Source organism: Nicotiana tabacum, chromosome 17 (genome assembly GCF_000715075.1).
Source record: "Nicotiana tabacum cultivar K326 chromosome 17, ASM71507v2, whole genome shotgun sequence".
Lineage (NCBI taxonomy): Eukaryota > Viridiplantae > Streptophyta > Magnoliopsida > Solanales > Solanaceae > Nicotiana > Nicotiana tabacum.
The window spans coordinates 88,267,195-88,284,104 of NC_134096.1; the positions used below are offsets into that span (position 1 = coordinate 88,267,195).

The following is a 16,910-nucleotide window of genomic DNA, read 5'->3' on the forward strand; positions in this document are numbered from 1 at the left end:
AATAATGGTAACTATCCAAAATTATACTTATAAAACTCTTACTAAAATACTCCACTTGAAAGAAAATACCACACTATCATAATATCTAACGGTATCAACGTTGTAAACTTACAGGGTATCATAATAATAATGTCTTAAACCCACTATAACCTCCTAATAAACATAATCCCTTCGAACTCATGTGGATTTACTACGGCACATCCTAATGCTAAGGTACGGGATGCAACACCGACCCTTTTGTCACCCCTAGACTTCTACTGTACTGTGTTAGCTGTAGGACTACAGTGTTTGATTAAAATACAGATAGCAGTATTATAATGATATAATAAATTCTACGTTTATCTTAAAAAGGGTTAGAAAAGATAAAACTTTGATTTCTAAAAGTTCGCATGAACAATTTTGAGGGGAAAAAAAAAATTAGGCAGAGAAAAAGGTTCACTTAATATAAAATGTGGGCGGTGCCCAATGAACTACCAAAGCCGCATCTGAACTTCTACTATTTTCCGTACAACACGCATATAAAGATATGTAATTCTAGACGAGCAGTTTTGTGTTTGTCTAACTACTTGGCTCGATATGGACCATCGAAGTTTCGAACTGTTATTAGTTGTCCCACCCCACTCCTATCAATTAATCGAAATTCTTGACCTTAGTATATCTAGAGTTCATATTTCTAAAAGAATCATCTATTTTAGGGTTATGCAGTTGATCACGTGGCAGCCAGAATCACATGCACCGGACAGGAAACCAAAACACTATTTACACTAGAAAAACAATCACACAATCTCAAACTATCAACTGCCAGCAGCTAGTGCAGAAGTGTCCAAATCTTGCCTCGCAGTCCAGCGTAGTTTGTCGTAAACTACAAAAAACAATTTATAAGATTATCATTAGTTGCCTCTATTTAAAAAAATGAAAGAGAAATGAACACTCTAACGCAGTGCTTTCGTCCAACATACTATAATCCCCTTCCAAATCAGGCTACTAGCTCTACCTCTAACATATTTGTTGTTCCCCTCCCCAACCCAACCCAGCGCCTTGCTGCCTTCTGTCAGACTACGAGTGGAATTAAGCATACATAAAATAAGTGGGATGTAAAGAGACTCTTGAATATTCTCCATAAAGGCGAAGAAATAACCACCATTGTCATGTCGGTCTCTACAAATCAATGCCACGCTCTCCTAGTCCAAGTTGATACCTTGGGGCAGCATTGCAGTTGTCTCCAGGATTGTCTCACCATCCTCATCAACTGCAAATTTGCTCCAACCTGGGCCTCGAGCAGATAATAATTTAGCCCGATCAAGACCACCTCCTCGGAAGCCGGTTATTTTCGACGAGACCATGGGCATCACCAGCACTGAAGATGCATGAAGCGAGTCTCCCCCGAAGCCTAGTGATACTGAACATGCAGCCTGCAGGAAGTATACCCTTTAGATTTGTAAGCATGAAATCTCCTTCGTGGAATAGGGAATACAAACAAACACAGAACCTTTGCCTTGACAATCATATTAGCAGTTTTCATCAGCATAACTCGTCCAAATGATCTTATATCCTTAATTTGGGAGTCTTCAGATTGCATGAACAGCCTGGCATGTGCACATTTACCAATAAAAAGGCAGCAACTAGGAAATAAAGGTCATATTACTAAGCACTTTTAACCATTAGGAATTAAAGACAAGATAAAAGCAAGAATTTACTATTCAATCTCCAATAACCAACGTCTGCCTAATAAGGTCTAGACTACATACCTCTCCTCATCCTGCGACAAATTTGAAGTTGTTGAAACTAAAGAACCATCCTTCACTTCACCTCCTGCAGATATTATTGTTCAGTCTTTCATGCCCTAGGCACATTTTAATTTTTATTACCAAGAACCTGAGATCAAAAGTAGCAATACCTTTTGATTCATCTGGTGCTAGCAAAGAAATGCCCACAAACACAGAAATCATTCCAAGAATGAACATTGTTGTTCTTAAAGCATCAAATACCTGTGTAAATTCAAAATGTATTAGTTTTTAGTCTGCAAACTCACTTGAAAAGTTCAATGTTGAAACAATTGTCACAAGGCCCATTTCTTATAACTATGAGAAAGGTTTAGAATCCAAATAATTGTGTAACTAGAACTGTGGTCTTATTTTTTTTTTTGATAACCAGAACTGTGGTCTTATTATAGGAGGAAATCTATTACACCAAAAAAGCAAAAAGCAAGATGTAGCAACTAGATCAAGCGCAAAGGCAGAATACCAAGTAATGGCTTAGGCTACATGTGAGCTTATGTCGCTAAAGCAACTTCTTAAAGAGTTAAGGTGTGGAGGAGATGCACCAACGCAATTGATCTGTGACAATCAAGCTGCAATACACATTGCTCTAAACCCAGTATTTCATGAGAGAACAAAGCATATAGAAGTACATTGTCATTCATTCGGCAAAAGTTTGAGTCAAAGGTGCACTTCGGCAGCTTTTATCAAACCGAGTGAACAATTAGCAGCTATTCTGACAAAGTCACTCACGTCGCTCCAGAATTTAGTGTGTTAGTGGCATATTAAGAGCATACAATATGTACACTCCAACTTGACAGAGAGTTACCAATAGAGAAATTATTAGTATGGCAAGAGCTCATTCGTTGTAAATATGGGAAAGGTTTAGAATCCTTAAAACTGTGTAATTAAAAATAGGAATTATTTTTCTTTCCTTTTAGGATTACTTGCAAAAACTATTTAAACTCCAACATACTTGAGAAAACAATCAAGCAATTTATTCTCAGCATATATCCCTTTCTCATTCTTTACATTCATTTTAGAAAGGGAAAAAGCGAGGAGATGCACATGCCCTTCCGTACACACTGGAGAAAGAGCAAACCTGGTATTCCTGAAAGTACACAAATCCTGTACAAATGGAGAAAAAAGTCCAAGCGATTTGAAACATAGGGACAATAAGTATCGCATCAAAGAACGAAAGTCCTTCATTTAACCGTGCCATCTGCGACAATAAAAAATTCGAGAACAGAATCAGTTAAAGAACACATGTTCAAGTATTCTATATTACAACAGTTGAATGACAAAGCAACGAACAAGTGCATCATTCTATTACCCAAAATCCAGCTGTACTAAGAAACAACAGGAGCATGGAATACGTGAACCAGCTGTGCAATGAATAACCACTTGACATGGACAATCTTAACATGTTTGAACTGCAAAATAGAAGTAACCAGGGTCAAATGTATAAGATACAGTTCTTCCATCAGAAGGCAAAGAACCATGTATGCCACTTACAGAGACTTTGCAAACAATACTGAACATGATCCAACAGCACCTGAAACAACTGCATATGAAAATGGAAGCAGCATGCGCCAACAGGGCTTATTTTCATTCATCGGTACAGCAAGCAATAATTCTCCTCTCCTGCATGATTAACATTAGATTTGCAAGAACTACCAAGATAAGCATCCTCTTTTTCCAATATAGGTCTATAGAAAACATGACAAATCATGATTCCTTGTTTTTCAAATTTTAACATCGTGCTCTGTACTGCTGAGATGTTTAGAAGGATATCCGATTCCTGGGAACAGACTACTCCATATTCCCTATTAATTTGTCTTCAAATTCTCAGTTGTCTCAAATAACTCCAATTAACTAACAGAGAAGCCTTTTTCCCAAGGTGGAAATCAGGGCAAGCAAAGCATTGGATGAACTCCTCCTATTTGAACAAGCTACCGAAGTATGAATGCAGACCCAGGAGGAAAAAACTCAAATTATGAACTTTAAAGTGGAAATCCAGCAGTTGGCTAAGGCAGAAGAGGCCTCATGGAGACAAAAATCTAGGTATTGGTGGTTGAAGGACGGTGACAAAAACACCAAATTCTTTCAGAAGATATTAACATTGACAAATTATTGGTGGGGGAGGAGATTATTGAAGATAAAGAACTCATCAAGGAAGAAATTCTCAACTTCTATCAGAATCTTCATTCAGGATGAAAGCTGGAGACCTACAGCCACTTTTGAAGGGATGGGATGTTTAACAGTAGAAGAAAGTAAGGATCTAGAGACAGACTTTGGTGAGGAAGAAATGCTAGTTGCTATCAACTCATGTACTCCTGATAAAGCTTGTGGACCTAATGGTTTTACAAAGGCCTTTTATCATAAGAATTGAGACACAGTCAAATATGAGGTGCTTGGAGCCCTCAATCACTTTCATCACAACTGTCATATGGTAAGGTCCTTCAATGCTTCATTCATTCCCCTCACTCCAAAAAGAAATTGAGCCGGCACTCAGTGACTACATACATACCTATGACCTATCAGCCTTATTGTCAGTTTCTACAAAATCACAGATAAGGTGCTGGCTGTAAGAAAAGGATAATTAGAAAACTGGTTTCAGGTTCAGGGTACCAAAATGATTGTATTAAAGGCAGGCAAATCATAGATGCTACACTCATTGCTAATGAAGTCCTGAATTGGAAGCAGAAAAATGGGGAAGCAAGTCTCCTATTCAAGTTTGACATTGAAAAAGCCTTTGACAAGCTAAATTGGGCATTCCTAATCTCAATACTCAGGAAGATGGGCTTTAGGTAAAAGTGGATTAGATGGATAAGATACAACATGTATAGTCAAGTATTCTATCCTTATCAACAGAAGTCCAGTGGGTTTCTTGTTTCCTATGAGAGCAATCAAACAGGCGATCCTCTTTCATCTTTCCTCTTCATCCTTGATATGGAGGGGCTTAGCTGTATGCTAGAAAAAGCCAAGCAGATACTGTGGCCCGAGGGTTTCAGGATAGGAAATAGTTGTGTTAACTCTGTGTTTATCTCACATCTACTCTTGCAGATGACACTTTTTTTATATGGTGCTGAAAAAACCCAAGTTCTATACCTAAACCTCACCCTCATGATTTTAGAAGCAATGTCTGATCTCCATATTAACATGCTGAAAAGTGTAATTTACCCTCTTAATATGGTACCTGATCTAGAGGAATTGGTTATCATGTGCTGCAATGTTGGTTGCTTTCCATCCACTTATTTGGACCTTCCTTTGAGTGCCAAACACAAGTCGGCTGAAATATGGAATAGGGTTGTTGAAAATTTTGAGAAAAGACTTACTACATGGCAAAAACAGTATCTCTCATTAGGAGGAAGGATCAACAGTGTATGTCTCTTTTTCCCCTCCTTGCCAAAGTCTTAAAACAGCTTAACAAAATTAGAAGTACTTTCTTATGGGAAAGCGACAGTTAAGCACACAAATTACACCTGGTGAAGCGGTCCAAAGTCACTCTACCTAAAGCTTTTGGTGGCCTCAGTATCAAAGATCTTGTTATACATGGTAAGTGCATGCTTATGAAGTGGCACTGGAGGTTTAATCAAGGGTCTACGGGAGGAGGTAACTATGGCTAAACATCGCAGTAGCACCCACTGGTGTACCAAACCAACCAGACTAGCGCATGGAACTGGATTGTGGAAGACCATTAATAACCTATGGGGGGGATTCTTCAGTAACACTCACTTTGAGGTAGGGGGATGGGAATCACATTAGATTTTGGTTAGACAAATGGATAGGAGATTCCACACTGAAAGAAGATTTCCAAACCTACTCAGCATAGCCAGATACCAAAACTCTTCTATTTCTCAGCACAGAGATGGTAACCCCTGGAACTTAACCTAAGGAAGAACTTACACGAGGAGGAAATAGAAGATCTCTCGACTTTGCATAAAAATCTGGAGAATTGCAACATTGATAATCAGGTTGGAGACAGTTTGAAATGGGGTTGCAGCAGTATTTACACAGTCAACAGGAGGCTATGCACATTTGAGCTTTAATAAGATGATGGTCAATCAATGGCACTGGAAATTAGTTTGGAAAACCAAGCTCCCCCAAAGATATCATGCTTCATTTGGACTGCGCTAAAAGGGGCATGCCTCACTCAGGACAACCTCATCAGAGGAAATTTTCAACTGGTCAATAGGATGCCTCAATGGATGCCTTTAATGGTATTTCACTCCAAAAAAAAGTCTTGTGTTACTTGGAAAATTTGTATCAGTCCAGAAATAAGCAGTTCGATTGTCGAGAGCATTGTATTTCTGAAACCAGGGAGAACCTAGAGAGAAGGGAGAGTTTCTCTTTCTAAAAACTTCTGACCAAACAGCTCCTTAGCGTCCACTTTTACATTTACCAGTATACGTGCCTCTAAATGCAACGGTGACCCTGTAATTCCTGCTAATTTATACTCCCTCTGCCCATTTTATTGGTTCTGGTTTGATTGGTTATGAAATTTAAGAATGGAATTAAATGATATGTTGTGAAGGAGAGCAATCTTTTCAGTAAAGATTATCAAAATGTAGAATATTAAACTTAGCCCCTGAAGGTATCAGCTAAGGCTCACTTTGTCTATTTCAACTAGTTTCCTGGGCACTTAACTCCATTGAACATATAAAACAACTAAGAGCAATCCCCTGTGAACCTGATTTATAAAAGTAGAAATACCCTCACTTAAGTAGATATTTGAGCATAATTATAGCCATGAAGAATAGGAAGGCGTACATAGCAATTCTTATAGTAGTCACTTTAGCCGTGGCAGGTATAAGCATGCTTGGAGAACGAAGAACAAGTTGGTGCGCAAGAGGAAGGCGGGAGAGACAACACAAGGAGCAAGCGGCACAGTTTATAGCCAACGGTTTTCATTTTCACCTGAAACTTACACTTTGAAGGAATATATCCCAAGTCCATTACTTCTAGCAGGCTAAGTTTTTAGAAGTCAGAGTAACTTGACACAGTACTTTAACAATATACTATTACTTGATACTAAAAGAATGTGCAGAAATTATTGACTGTACCATTGTGACTTACTTGTATATTGAATGATGTAAAGCAACGACTAAGACTAAAGTGAGACTGTAAAGAAGAAACGTAATGTTGCTGTACTTCTCAGCCAACTGCTCCGGCGTGTAAACTACAAACAAAGGAGGATAATAAATTATAATCTGTTGGGAGCATGTAACAATCTTTTATTCTTTTTCTTTTTTTTTTTTTGCCTTTTCATAAGGTAATGAAGCATATAACAATCATACATTACTAGAAAGCGGAGCATATGCAAAGTTTGAAATATGTTAAAAAGTTACTCCTCAGTCCCATTTTATGTGACACTTTCTTTTTTTTTTATAAGAGGGAAACCTGCAGCTGCTACACTTGGTGCGCACTGGGTAAACCTCCCCCTGTGTAATAGCCTGCAAACCACACAGGGGAGGTAAACCGCACTAGGCAAGCCATGTGCGACAGGCTCAACCCAGAAGGCATTGAGGGAGATTCGATCCCAGGTCATCCGTATGGATGACCGCCCTGCAAACCAACCGGGCAACCCCCGAAGGGTGACACTTTCTTTCTAGTCTGTCTCAAAGAATGACTTCTTTCTATTGTTGGAAAAAATTCTTAGCACCCCCATTTACTCTGAAGTGTCCCACATTGGCTAAGGAAACGGGCTCTTGATATGATTTTGAACAATCCTCACCTCATAATCTAACTTTTCCGGTTGCGTTAAACCCGGATTTTCATGGCATGAGACATTTTTCTTACAAGGTAAAAAAAATTATTTATACTGGGAGCAACTCCCGTATACTAGTATACCAACATTTAGAGAACCTAGAAAAGATATGATACTCTACAAATATGACAATCTGTGGCAGACACCCAATCTTCTGTACACTCATGATATAGGACAATTATAAACGACACATGGTAAAACAAAGATATAAGCAACAAAAACAACAATCTTCACCTTCCATCACATACCAGGTGACTGGTGGTTGCCAAAGGCTACAAGAAAGATGTTTCCAAGAACAATAAAGGCAGTAGCTACCAATACTCTGCAATGCGAAAGATATTTATCAGACCGTAGCTTGTAAAACAAGGATAATAATTACTATAAATCAACAATCAATTCTCTGAATTGCTGGTAGTTTAGACTCGGATCCTTATTGATTTTGATAGAAGAAGTTTAAATGTTAGCTTACTTGATTGTCACTGTTTTGTTCAAAACAAAGTAGGCAAAGGCGATGTTTGAGACAAATTGTATAGATCCCAAAGCTGCTAGAAGTGACTGCCGAAAAGGAAATACCACGATGATCAAGGAAAAAAACAAAAATATGCATCATCAAAGAAAAGTAAACATTGCTGCTAATGCTCTGAAACTGTGTAAAAGCCAACAGATAATGTGTCACGCAAAGAGATGCGCAGGAGAATAACCTAAGTTGCTAAGACTCGGGTGCGGGTATCCAATACGGGGACAGATCCGAGTATCGGATTCGGCAAAATCTAAATTTTAAGATTCGGGGATGCAGATCCGGATATGGATACAGGTGGGGGGATTCGGCTAATAAAAATAGAGCTATAAAAATATTGTAAATATTGAGAGATATTCTGTGAAAAACTTGCACGAATATTGTAGAATTCAATCTTTCATTCTCCGAAATTTGTTTTATTTTTTATTTTGAGAAATCAAAATCTCAATTTTTCTCCCAAATTTGTCGATGGACTCCGGTCAAAGGGTCCGAAGTCAGTTGACCGAATCCGGGACGTATCCCGCTCCCGCTCCCGTCCCCGTCTAGTATCGTGACGGGGACGGCACCAAAATCGAAGAGTCCGCGCAACTTAGAGAATAACTACAGCAGTATCAATCTTTGATCCTTCTATTATAATCAACCTAACCAGCAAAATGTTTGATGGGCTGGGAAGGTGACCAACTCAGGGATGGCTGGATGGGAGCGAAAAATTAGCCTTGATGGTACACTCAATCCTTGTAGTCATTGGTACACCGAACAGGTTACATCCCTGTAGTCCAACTGGCTACATGCTGGTACCCAACCATTGGACTTCTCGTAAACCTGTCAATTAAATTAAAAACTAAAGCCCTACTTCTGTTTAGACCATTTTCTTTTTATTCTTTACTTTACTTTTTCTAAAAGTAGCAACATAAGTACTAAGTTCACTTACTTATGTTGAATAACGACCAAGAACAGTAAGAAGCTATCCATATTAAGATTTTACCATTATGCTACATCAATGTAAATTAAGTTATGCATGATTTACTTCATAGATTTAGTCAAAATACAAGCAACTTGTATTGAATTGTGTGAACCACCTGATAAGTATGATATTTTGCATAATATTTGTGGCAATTCCCCTATCAAGTATCAATTGCACTTATTCTTTACCCGTTTTCGATTAATTTTTGGATAAATACTCATGGTTGTGTGTTTTTGATGCATAGGAAGAAGATTAGATGAGAAGTGGTAATGAGAAAGCAAGATGGAAATAAAAGCTGATGAATAGAAGAGAGAGAAAAAGAAGTCCAACTGAGACAAGAGTTCCAAGTAATGCAGTGACTGTGGCACCTTAACTACCGAATGCCAAATTGAAGTGCTGAAATTGATTTGAGCTAGTGTTCAAACCGCGATGGTAATTGCAACCGCAGCTCTCCTTTCTTTTTTCCTTTTTTCTTTTTTACAGTGCGACTGTGACCGCAACTCTTTAACCCAAGCTTTAAATAGTCATCTTTTGATTCTTAAAATCTAAGCATCTTGATGGAGAACAACCCTTGGGCATCCTTTCAACGCAAAGAACACAACCTTAGGAGAGTTATCTGATTGAAGACTAAGATATATTGTTTTCCCTGAATCTTATTCTTTTTATTCATATCCTTTCATGGATAGTTTTTATCTATATATGTTTTGCATTGTTCTTGAATATGAATTATAACTAACCGTCCAAGCTAGGATTGTATTGAACCATATTGCTTTTGTTGATCTAATTTGATTCTTCCATTCTTGTTATTCTTGGATGAATGTTCACTTTGTTCAATCTTGCTTTGTGTTTTTTCTGCGAGTCTGATCAACAAGTAGGGTGCCCATAATAGGTTGAATAGGACGTTGGGACGGGAACTCAAATCAGTTTATATTGAACAATGCCGGATTAACTAATTAATTGAGTTACTTAGGTTAATTTGTGACGGAGAGTCGGAAGATATCCTACCATCCTGCGTATCCAGAGAGTTAGGCCTATTACTAAAGCATTCTAACTAATCCTCCTACGCTAAATGCAATGTTGTCAAAGGTGAAAAGCTCTAAAAAGCACTCCAGGTCTATAGGTTCTTTAAGCGCAAAGGCAACCAAAGTGTGGGCTTTAGTAAGAAAATGCGCAATGAAGGGAAAAAATAAAAATATATATATGTGATTCAAGAAAAAAGGTAATAAATTCATTCACTTAGCAATTCATATACTTATTTTCCAATTATATATGCTTTAGTAACGCTCTCCTCAAGATACAGAAGGGGAGCCTTGGAGCAACGGTAAAGTTGTCTCCGTGTGACCTATATAGGTCACGGGTTCGAGCCGTGGAAGCAGTCATTAATGCTAGGGTAGTTGTCTACATCACACCCCTTAGGTGAGGCCCTTCCCCGGATCCTATGTGAACGCGGGATGCCTTGTGCACCGGGCTGCCCTTTCTACTCAAGATACAACTCATGGGCAATGAGGCACATAGATTATTGCCTTGCCTACACTGAACCGCAGCTTAAGCAAGGCAAAGCTTCCTTTACTAAGCTTCAGGGGATCAAGCACCTCTCGAATGAACCTTTGACAACACTGGCTAAATGGGAAAAGGCTCTTCTATAATTGGCAGATTAGTGTGAGTAATTACGTGCCCAAGGCTAGAAGATTGAAACCCACCACAATTAGGAAGAAAGGGGATTCATAACCCAAGGTTTCTATTCATTGGTTTCGTCCTAAAGTGTTATTTTCAGTTGCATAATTGGTTGTTTTAGTAATTAAAATTAGTCTACTTAACGTTTTCATAATAAGTGATCATTTGAACCAACAAATATTTGTAATAAACCTATTATTTACTTTCTAATTAATCTTCATCAAAAATATTTACTTTCTAATGAACTAGTTTCTCATGGGAATGCTACTTGGACTCATAGTTCATTTAACTTGGCAACGACCACCTGCTAATTGTAAGGTTCTGTGGATATTATCACTACCTCATATAAAAGGCTAAACAATAAGAGAGGGAAAACTTCTATTTTTCACCCATGCGGCGGTAAGATTCAAGCCAAGTTCTAGTACCAATTCAAACCTCCAAGAAAAAACTATCAATAAGAGGAAACTTTTCTTTATTTTATATTCATCTTCAATAAAAAGCAAACTATGAAAATAAAATTAGGAGAAAGGCAAAGAATCTTTTTTATTTGTCTTATTTCTTTTAAACAAACAATTTCTAGTTAAGTACCATTTCAACCATGGGAAATCAGTTAGTAGAAATTCTGAAACAAAAAATGAAAACCAAGAAAAAGGAGGTTAAACTAAATCAAAAAACCTTTTCTTTTTAATAAGTAAATCAAAAATCATTTTTAGACAACCTGAAATCGTTTTCAATAGATAATACCTATGAGGCTTCTTTACCAAATATAATGTCTGTCACACACCTCACAAGCTTGTTTCAACACATTTTATTACAGTAAAATGAAAAGGCAAGTAAAGAAAATGAAAATGCAAAGAAGTGGATGTTGAGCAAGAACACTTAATTTTATTTAAATTTTTTTTCCCTCTTATTCTACAGATGTTGGGCCGTTTCTGAAAGAGATTCAGTTAAAGATAAGAATTAAGGAGAAATAAGTTTGGGTAAGTTGGGTTATAGCCCAAACCATACAAGCACTAACCCCATGGATTTACACCCCGACACAACATTGGGCAAGTTGGATGCCTTGTGCACCGGGCTGCCCTTTCTACTCAAGATACAACTCATGGGCAATGAGGCACATAGATTATTGCCTTGCCTACACTGAACCGCAGCTTAAGCAAGGCAAAGCTTCCTTTACTAAGCTTCAGGGGATCAAGCACCTCTCGAATGAACCTTTGACAATACTGGCTAAATGGGAAAAGGCTCTTCTATAATTGGCAGATTAGTGTGAGTAATTACGTGCCCAAGGCTAGAAGATTGAAACCCACCACAATTAGGAAGAAAGGGGATTCATAACCCAAGGTTTCTATTCATTGGTTTCGTCCTAAAGTGTTATTTTCAGTTGCATAATTGGTTGTTTTAGTAATTAAAATTAGTCTACTTAACGTTTTCATAATAAGTGATCATTTGAACCAACAAATATTTGTAATAAACCTATTATTTACTTTCTAATTAATCTTCATCAAAAATATTTACTTTCTAATGAACTAGTTTCTCATGGGAATGCTACTTGGACTCATAGTTCATTTAACTTGGCAACGACCACCTGCTAATTGTAAGGTTCTGTGGATATTATCACTACCTCATATAAAAGGCTAAACAATAAGAGAGGGAAAACTTCTATTTTTCACCCATGCGGCGGTAAGATTCAAGCCAAGTTCTAGTACCAATTCAAACCTCCAAGAAAAAACTATCAATAAGAGGAAACTTTTCTTTATTTTATATTCATCTTCAATAAAAAGCAAACTATGAAAATAAAATTAGGAGAAAGGCAAAGAATCTTTTTTATTTGTCTTATTTCTTTTAAACAAACAATTTCTAGTTAAGTACCATTTCAACCATGGGAAATCAGTTAGTAGAAATTCTGAAACAAAAAATGAAAACCAAGAAAAAGGAGGTTAAACTAAATCAAAAAACCTTTTCTTTTTAATAAGTAAATCAAAAATCATTTTTAGACAACCTGAAATCGTTTTCAATAGATAATACCTATGAGGCTTCTTTACCAAATATAATGTCTGTCACACACCTCACAAGCTTGTTTCAACACATTTTATTACAGTAAAATGAAAAGGCAAGTAAAGAAAATGAAAATGCAAAGAAGTGGATGTTGAGCAAGAACACTTAATTTTATTTAAATTTTTTTTCCCTCTTATTCTACAGATGTTGGGCCGTTTCTGAAAGAGATTCAGTTAAAGATAAGAATTAAGGAGAAATAAGTTTGGGTAAGTTGGGTTATAGCCCAAACCATACAAGCACTAACCCCATGGATTTACACCCCGACACAACATTGGGCAAGTTGGATGCCTTGTGCACCGGGCTGCCCTCTTCCCTCCCCCTATCTCAAATCTACCTACTTCCCTTGCCCAAAGTCAATATAGCCCACTAAATATGAAGACAAATTAGAACTAGAACCAATAAGTACTGACCTGAGCAGCATATCCAAATGAAATGAAATTGAGACAATTTCCTATAGCAAAGAATACAATACCTGCTTCAAAGTTCACACCCATCAATACAGTAAAAAAAAGGATCAGATACTTGTAAAGGGACAAACCCGAAAGCAATGCTTACCAACTCTCCATGTTTGGAAGTATATAATAGGCTTCATCGTAGCTTTTACATCTGTTCCCTCATTACCCAGCACAGAGTGCTTCTCCCTCTGAAATACTTATGATTCATTAGAGCTGCTAAGAAAATACAAGTTGAGCCTCCGGTAAGGAGGATAACAAGAAAAGAACAAAAAATATCAAAATACTGCCAGAACAATAAATCATTACTCCAACCTCTCATAACATGCAGCGGATAAATATAAAATGCATATGATCTTAGAGGATCATACAAATTTCGACCATTGAACACATGGCAGTCAAATACTAGGAGGGATATGGTTAGAAATGAAGATAATCGGGGCAAGGTAGGTATGGTCTCCGCGGTGGACGAGACGTGGGAAACGAGGTTGAGATGGTTCGGGCATGTGAAGAGATGTTAAGATGCATACTCCCTCCATTTCAATTTATGTGACGTAATTTGATTAGGCATAAAGTATAAGAAAAAAAAGACTTTTGAAACTTGTGGTCTTAAAAGCTTTGTTGGGTCATTAACATAGGGGTAAGGTTTGCGTACATACTGCCCTCCCCAGACCCCACGTGTGGGATTGCACTGGGTTTGTTGTTGTTGTTGTTATAAAAATTTTCCATGGGTAAAATAGGTAAAATAAAAAGTTATTTCCAAATATAAAAATATGAATCATTCTTTTTGGAACGAACTAATAAGGAAAATGTGTCACATAAATTGAAACGGAGGGAGTAAGTTATGTAACACGTAGATAACGTTCTGTTGGCTGATAAACTCCTTACATACCTTTGTGATATATTACAATGGCGATTAAACAAAAGAAGCTTACTGGATAAGGGGGGAAAAAGACTGCCTTGGACAGAATGACGGAAATAGGAAACAGTATATCACTCCGTATTGCTATCAATAGGTTGGTGGCAGAAAAGGAGAAGACTGGATATTCCTTGAATCCTTCATAATTAGCTAATGATTGGTAACCAATAAAAGGCCTCTTCGTTAAGAACCCAATCCCCATGGGATGGAACAATCACATGCGATAAGGTTGTTAATATGATATGGACAGATTAATTGGCCACTCTCAGAACATCCTCCACCCCTAAGCCTCTAATCGTTTGCCTCAAGAATTATGATTTTTTGTAAATAACTCTTGCAACCCACTTTTGGGTGAATTATGATTTATTGTAAATAACTCTTGCAACCCACTTTTGGGTGATTACTGGGGAGCTCACTGAGCTCGAGCTCCCTGCGCTATGCCACTTAGGTACAGGTTTCGAACGCATGGGGGTCCACTCTTCTTAATAGTGACTCTATAGCTGATCAATGGTTTGAGACACTTCTTATGCAGCTATGTTATGACAACGCATAACCAAAGTGTATCACAATTCCATTTGTAGCCCAACCGTATCGAATCACTATTATCTGCTTTAATACTTACATTTGAGATTGTTGGATAGACTAGTAAGGCTAAAAGAACATGCTCTATCCATCTCTCTCATCAATGTATGTAGAGAAAAAAAAGAATAAGCCTAAGCAGACAATGTCACATTAAATTCAAAGTTGATGCATCATGAATACTTCTTATTGCGTCCAATCAATGTTTGTGATTAAAAGAGAAACCCATTTATAGACAGGTGTAATGGGAATGAAAGTGTACAAGCAAACAAGTTATTTGTATAAAGTCATCCGTCAACTCAAAATTACCATTGGGAATCTTATTTCCTTTCAACAACAAACAACAACAACATACCCATTATAATCCCACAAGTGGGCTTATTTCCTTTCATTAAAAAAGAGTAAAAATAGATAGAGAAAAGAAACAATAGGAAAAGTGGATAAAGCTTAAGTTCAATGCCAACGTATTCCCTTTGGAGCAGCAAGTCTTGCATTCCATATATGAGCATGAAATGAAAGACTTCTTTTTTACTTTCTATCAACAAAAAAAAAGTCTTGCATATGATAAAATGTGGAGGCCCCAATAATTATAATTTGTCGTGGACATGGACACCATACTTGACCAAAATTAGACCTAGAGCTAATCAATTTCCTCTTTTCTAAGTTAAGCAATGACACATTTGGCTACGTTAAGACTACCTATACGACCATAAATTAAAAAATGGCAAAAGTAGAGCTGTGAAGGGAAAACTAAGCAAAGCACAGGGCAGGTAGTTGTGTAAAATAAAGGGTAGAAAGTACCTCATCATGACCTAATTTAAGGAGGTTGGTTCCAAAGTTAATGGCAACGCTACCAAACAAGTTGATAACCGCTCCAATTACCCACTCGCCCATGGATGGAAGAGATCAGGAGGACTTGTCCACAGTGAACTGAGTACCGGTTTTGCAACTTTAGGAGCAGGAGCATCACCACGGAAGACAACCAGATCTCTGATGGTTGGGACTTGGAAGACTATAAATAGGCAGACACGTTATCAAAGAATTTGCCAAAGGTCAAAGACCAAGCAGAAGTGATAAATAAATAACTAAAAAGAGAGAGAGATTTTGAAGATCGACTGGAGATCATAATGTATAGTAATAATTTTTCGCGAAAATGATCTTCAAGTTTAGGAAAATGAAAGTGGGGGTAGGGAAAGGAGCTTGAGAAAGTTTACCTTGAAAGAGGCCGGCAGGTTTAAACCTATGTATTGTCTGAAATTTGAAGGAAAGCCAGAAGCTAAGCGGATCTAACAATGAACTTCATTTTTTTCTTCTTGTGGTAGTCAATATATACACATAAAGATATCAAATTTTATCTTTCTCGGACTGCAGATTTAAATCCTGTGCGGAAGGGGGGGAAAAAGAGAACCCTAACATGAAATTGGAAGCTCAACGGCCAAAGGAGACAAATAAATTTGATCAGGGAAACTCAAAGATGATGGCTTTGAGTCTTTCTTCCTTCTTTCCTTTCTTGCGTTCCTGGCGAAGTATGAAAAGAACTTCGTGTAATAATATTATATACTCTATTGTTTTCAAAGATAATTATTTTCTAAAAAAAAAATACTCCTACTACAGAGTACTTATATGGCATTTCTCAAACTAGAGGCTGTGGTTGAGGGGTCCATTTCCTCATAAAAAATGGCGTGACAACTTATCAACCCTTTCAGGAGTTACCCTTCCTGTCGGTCGGTAAAGCCTAGTCATTAGCGTATTGGTTTTCAATTTTAAATAAGGCAGAACTTGAGCGTACACATTGACACTTTTTAACGAGCGTATAAAGAATGAGCGTATACTTTAATTATACGTGATTTTAATTAATCTTTATGCTTACTTTTTCGAATATTATTACTCTCAAACCTGCCATATAGCCGTAAAAGTTGGTTCAAATGGCTGAGTGCGCGTGGGGAGTATATTTTTTGCCATATCAGTTGAATATTTTTCTTTCTCAATTCTACAACCATCCCTAACGGTAATAAATACATTTTCCCCCAAAAATGAAGACCCCAACGGTAACAACCCCATTCTCATCCTTATTTATTGTCTTCTTTCTAATTCTTCAGCATTTTCTTTGTTCTCACATTCTTTGTCCATCCAAATTTCATCCCCCAAATTTTGGCTCTTATTTTTTGCCCAAAAAACAACCATTTTTTTACTTGGAAGAAAGAAGATGAATATTTTTTGTAG

The 16,910-nt window shown here is 37.4% G+C and overlaps 1 protein-coding gene across 5 annotated transcripts; it reads right to left on the minus strand.

Annotated features, from left to right (window-relative positions):
• Nucleotides 1-420: 420 nt before the first annotated feature.
• Nucleotides 421-16,277, minus strand: LOC107785309 (putative magnesium transporter NIPA8). Of its 5 annotated transcripts, none has more exons than XM_075234560.1 (15): nt 15,902-16,277; nt 15,489-15,699; nt 13,293-13,380; nt 13,148-13,209; nt 7,997-8,082; nt 7,776-7,849; nt 6,837-6,939; nt 3,273-3,401; nt 3,091-3,190; nt 2,860-2,979; nt 1,898-1,988; nt 1,749-1,812; nt 1,490-1,586; nt 1,199-1,412; nt 421-862 (listed from the first exon to the last, which is right to left on the minus strand). In XM_075234560.1, the coding sequence occupies exons 2-15, from the start codon at nt 15,579-15,581 to the stop codon at nt 795-797; spliced, it is 1,389 nt and encodes a 462-aa protein (XP_075090661.1). In that variant the 5' UTR covers nt 15,582-15,699; nt 15,902-16,277; the 3' UTR covers nt 421-794. The 5 variants fall into 5 exon arrangements, with proteins under 5 accessions (XP_075090661.1, XP_075090662.1, XP_075090665.1 ...); XM_075234561.1 differs by having other exon boundaries at nt 1,142-1,412; XM_075234564.1 differs by having other exon boundaries at nt 7,762-7,849.
• Nucleotides 16,278-16,910: the final 633 nt, after the last annotated feature.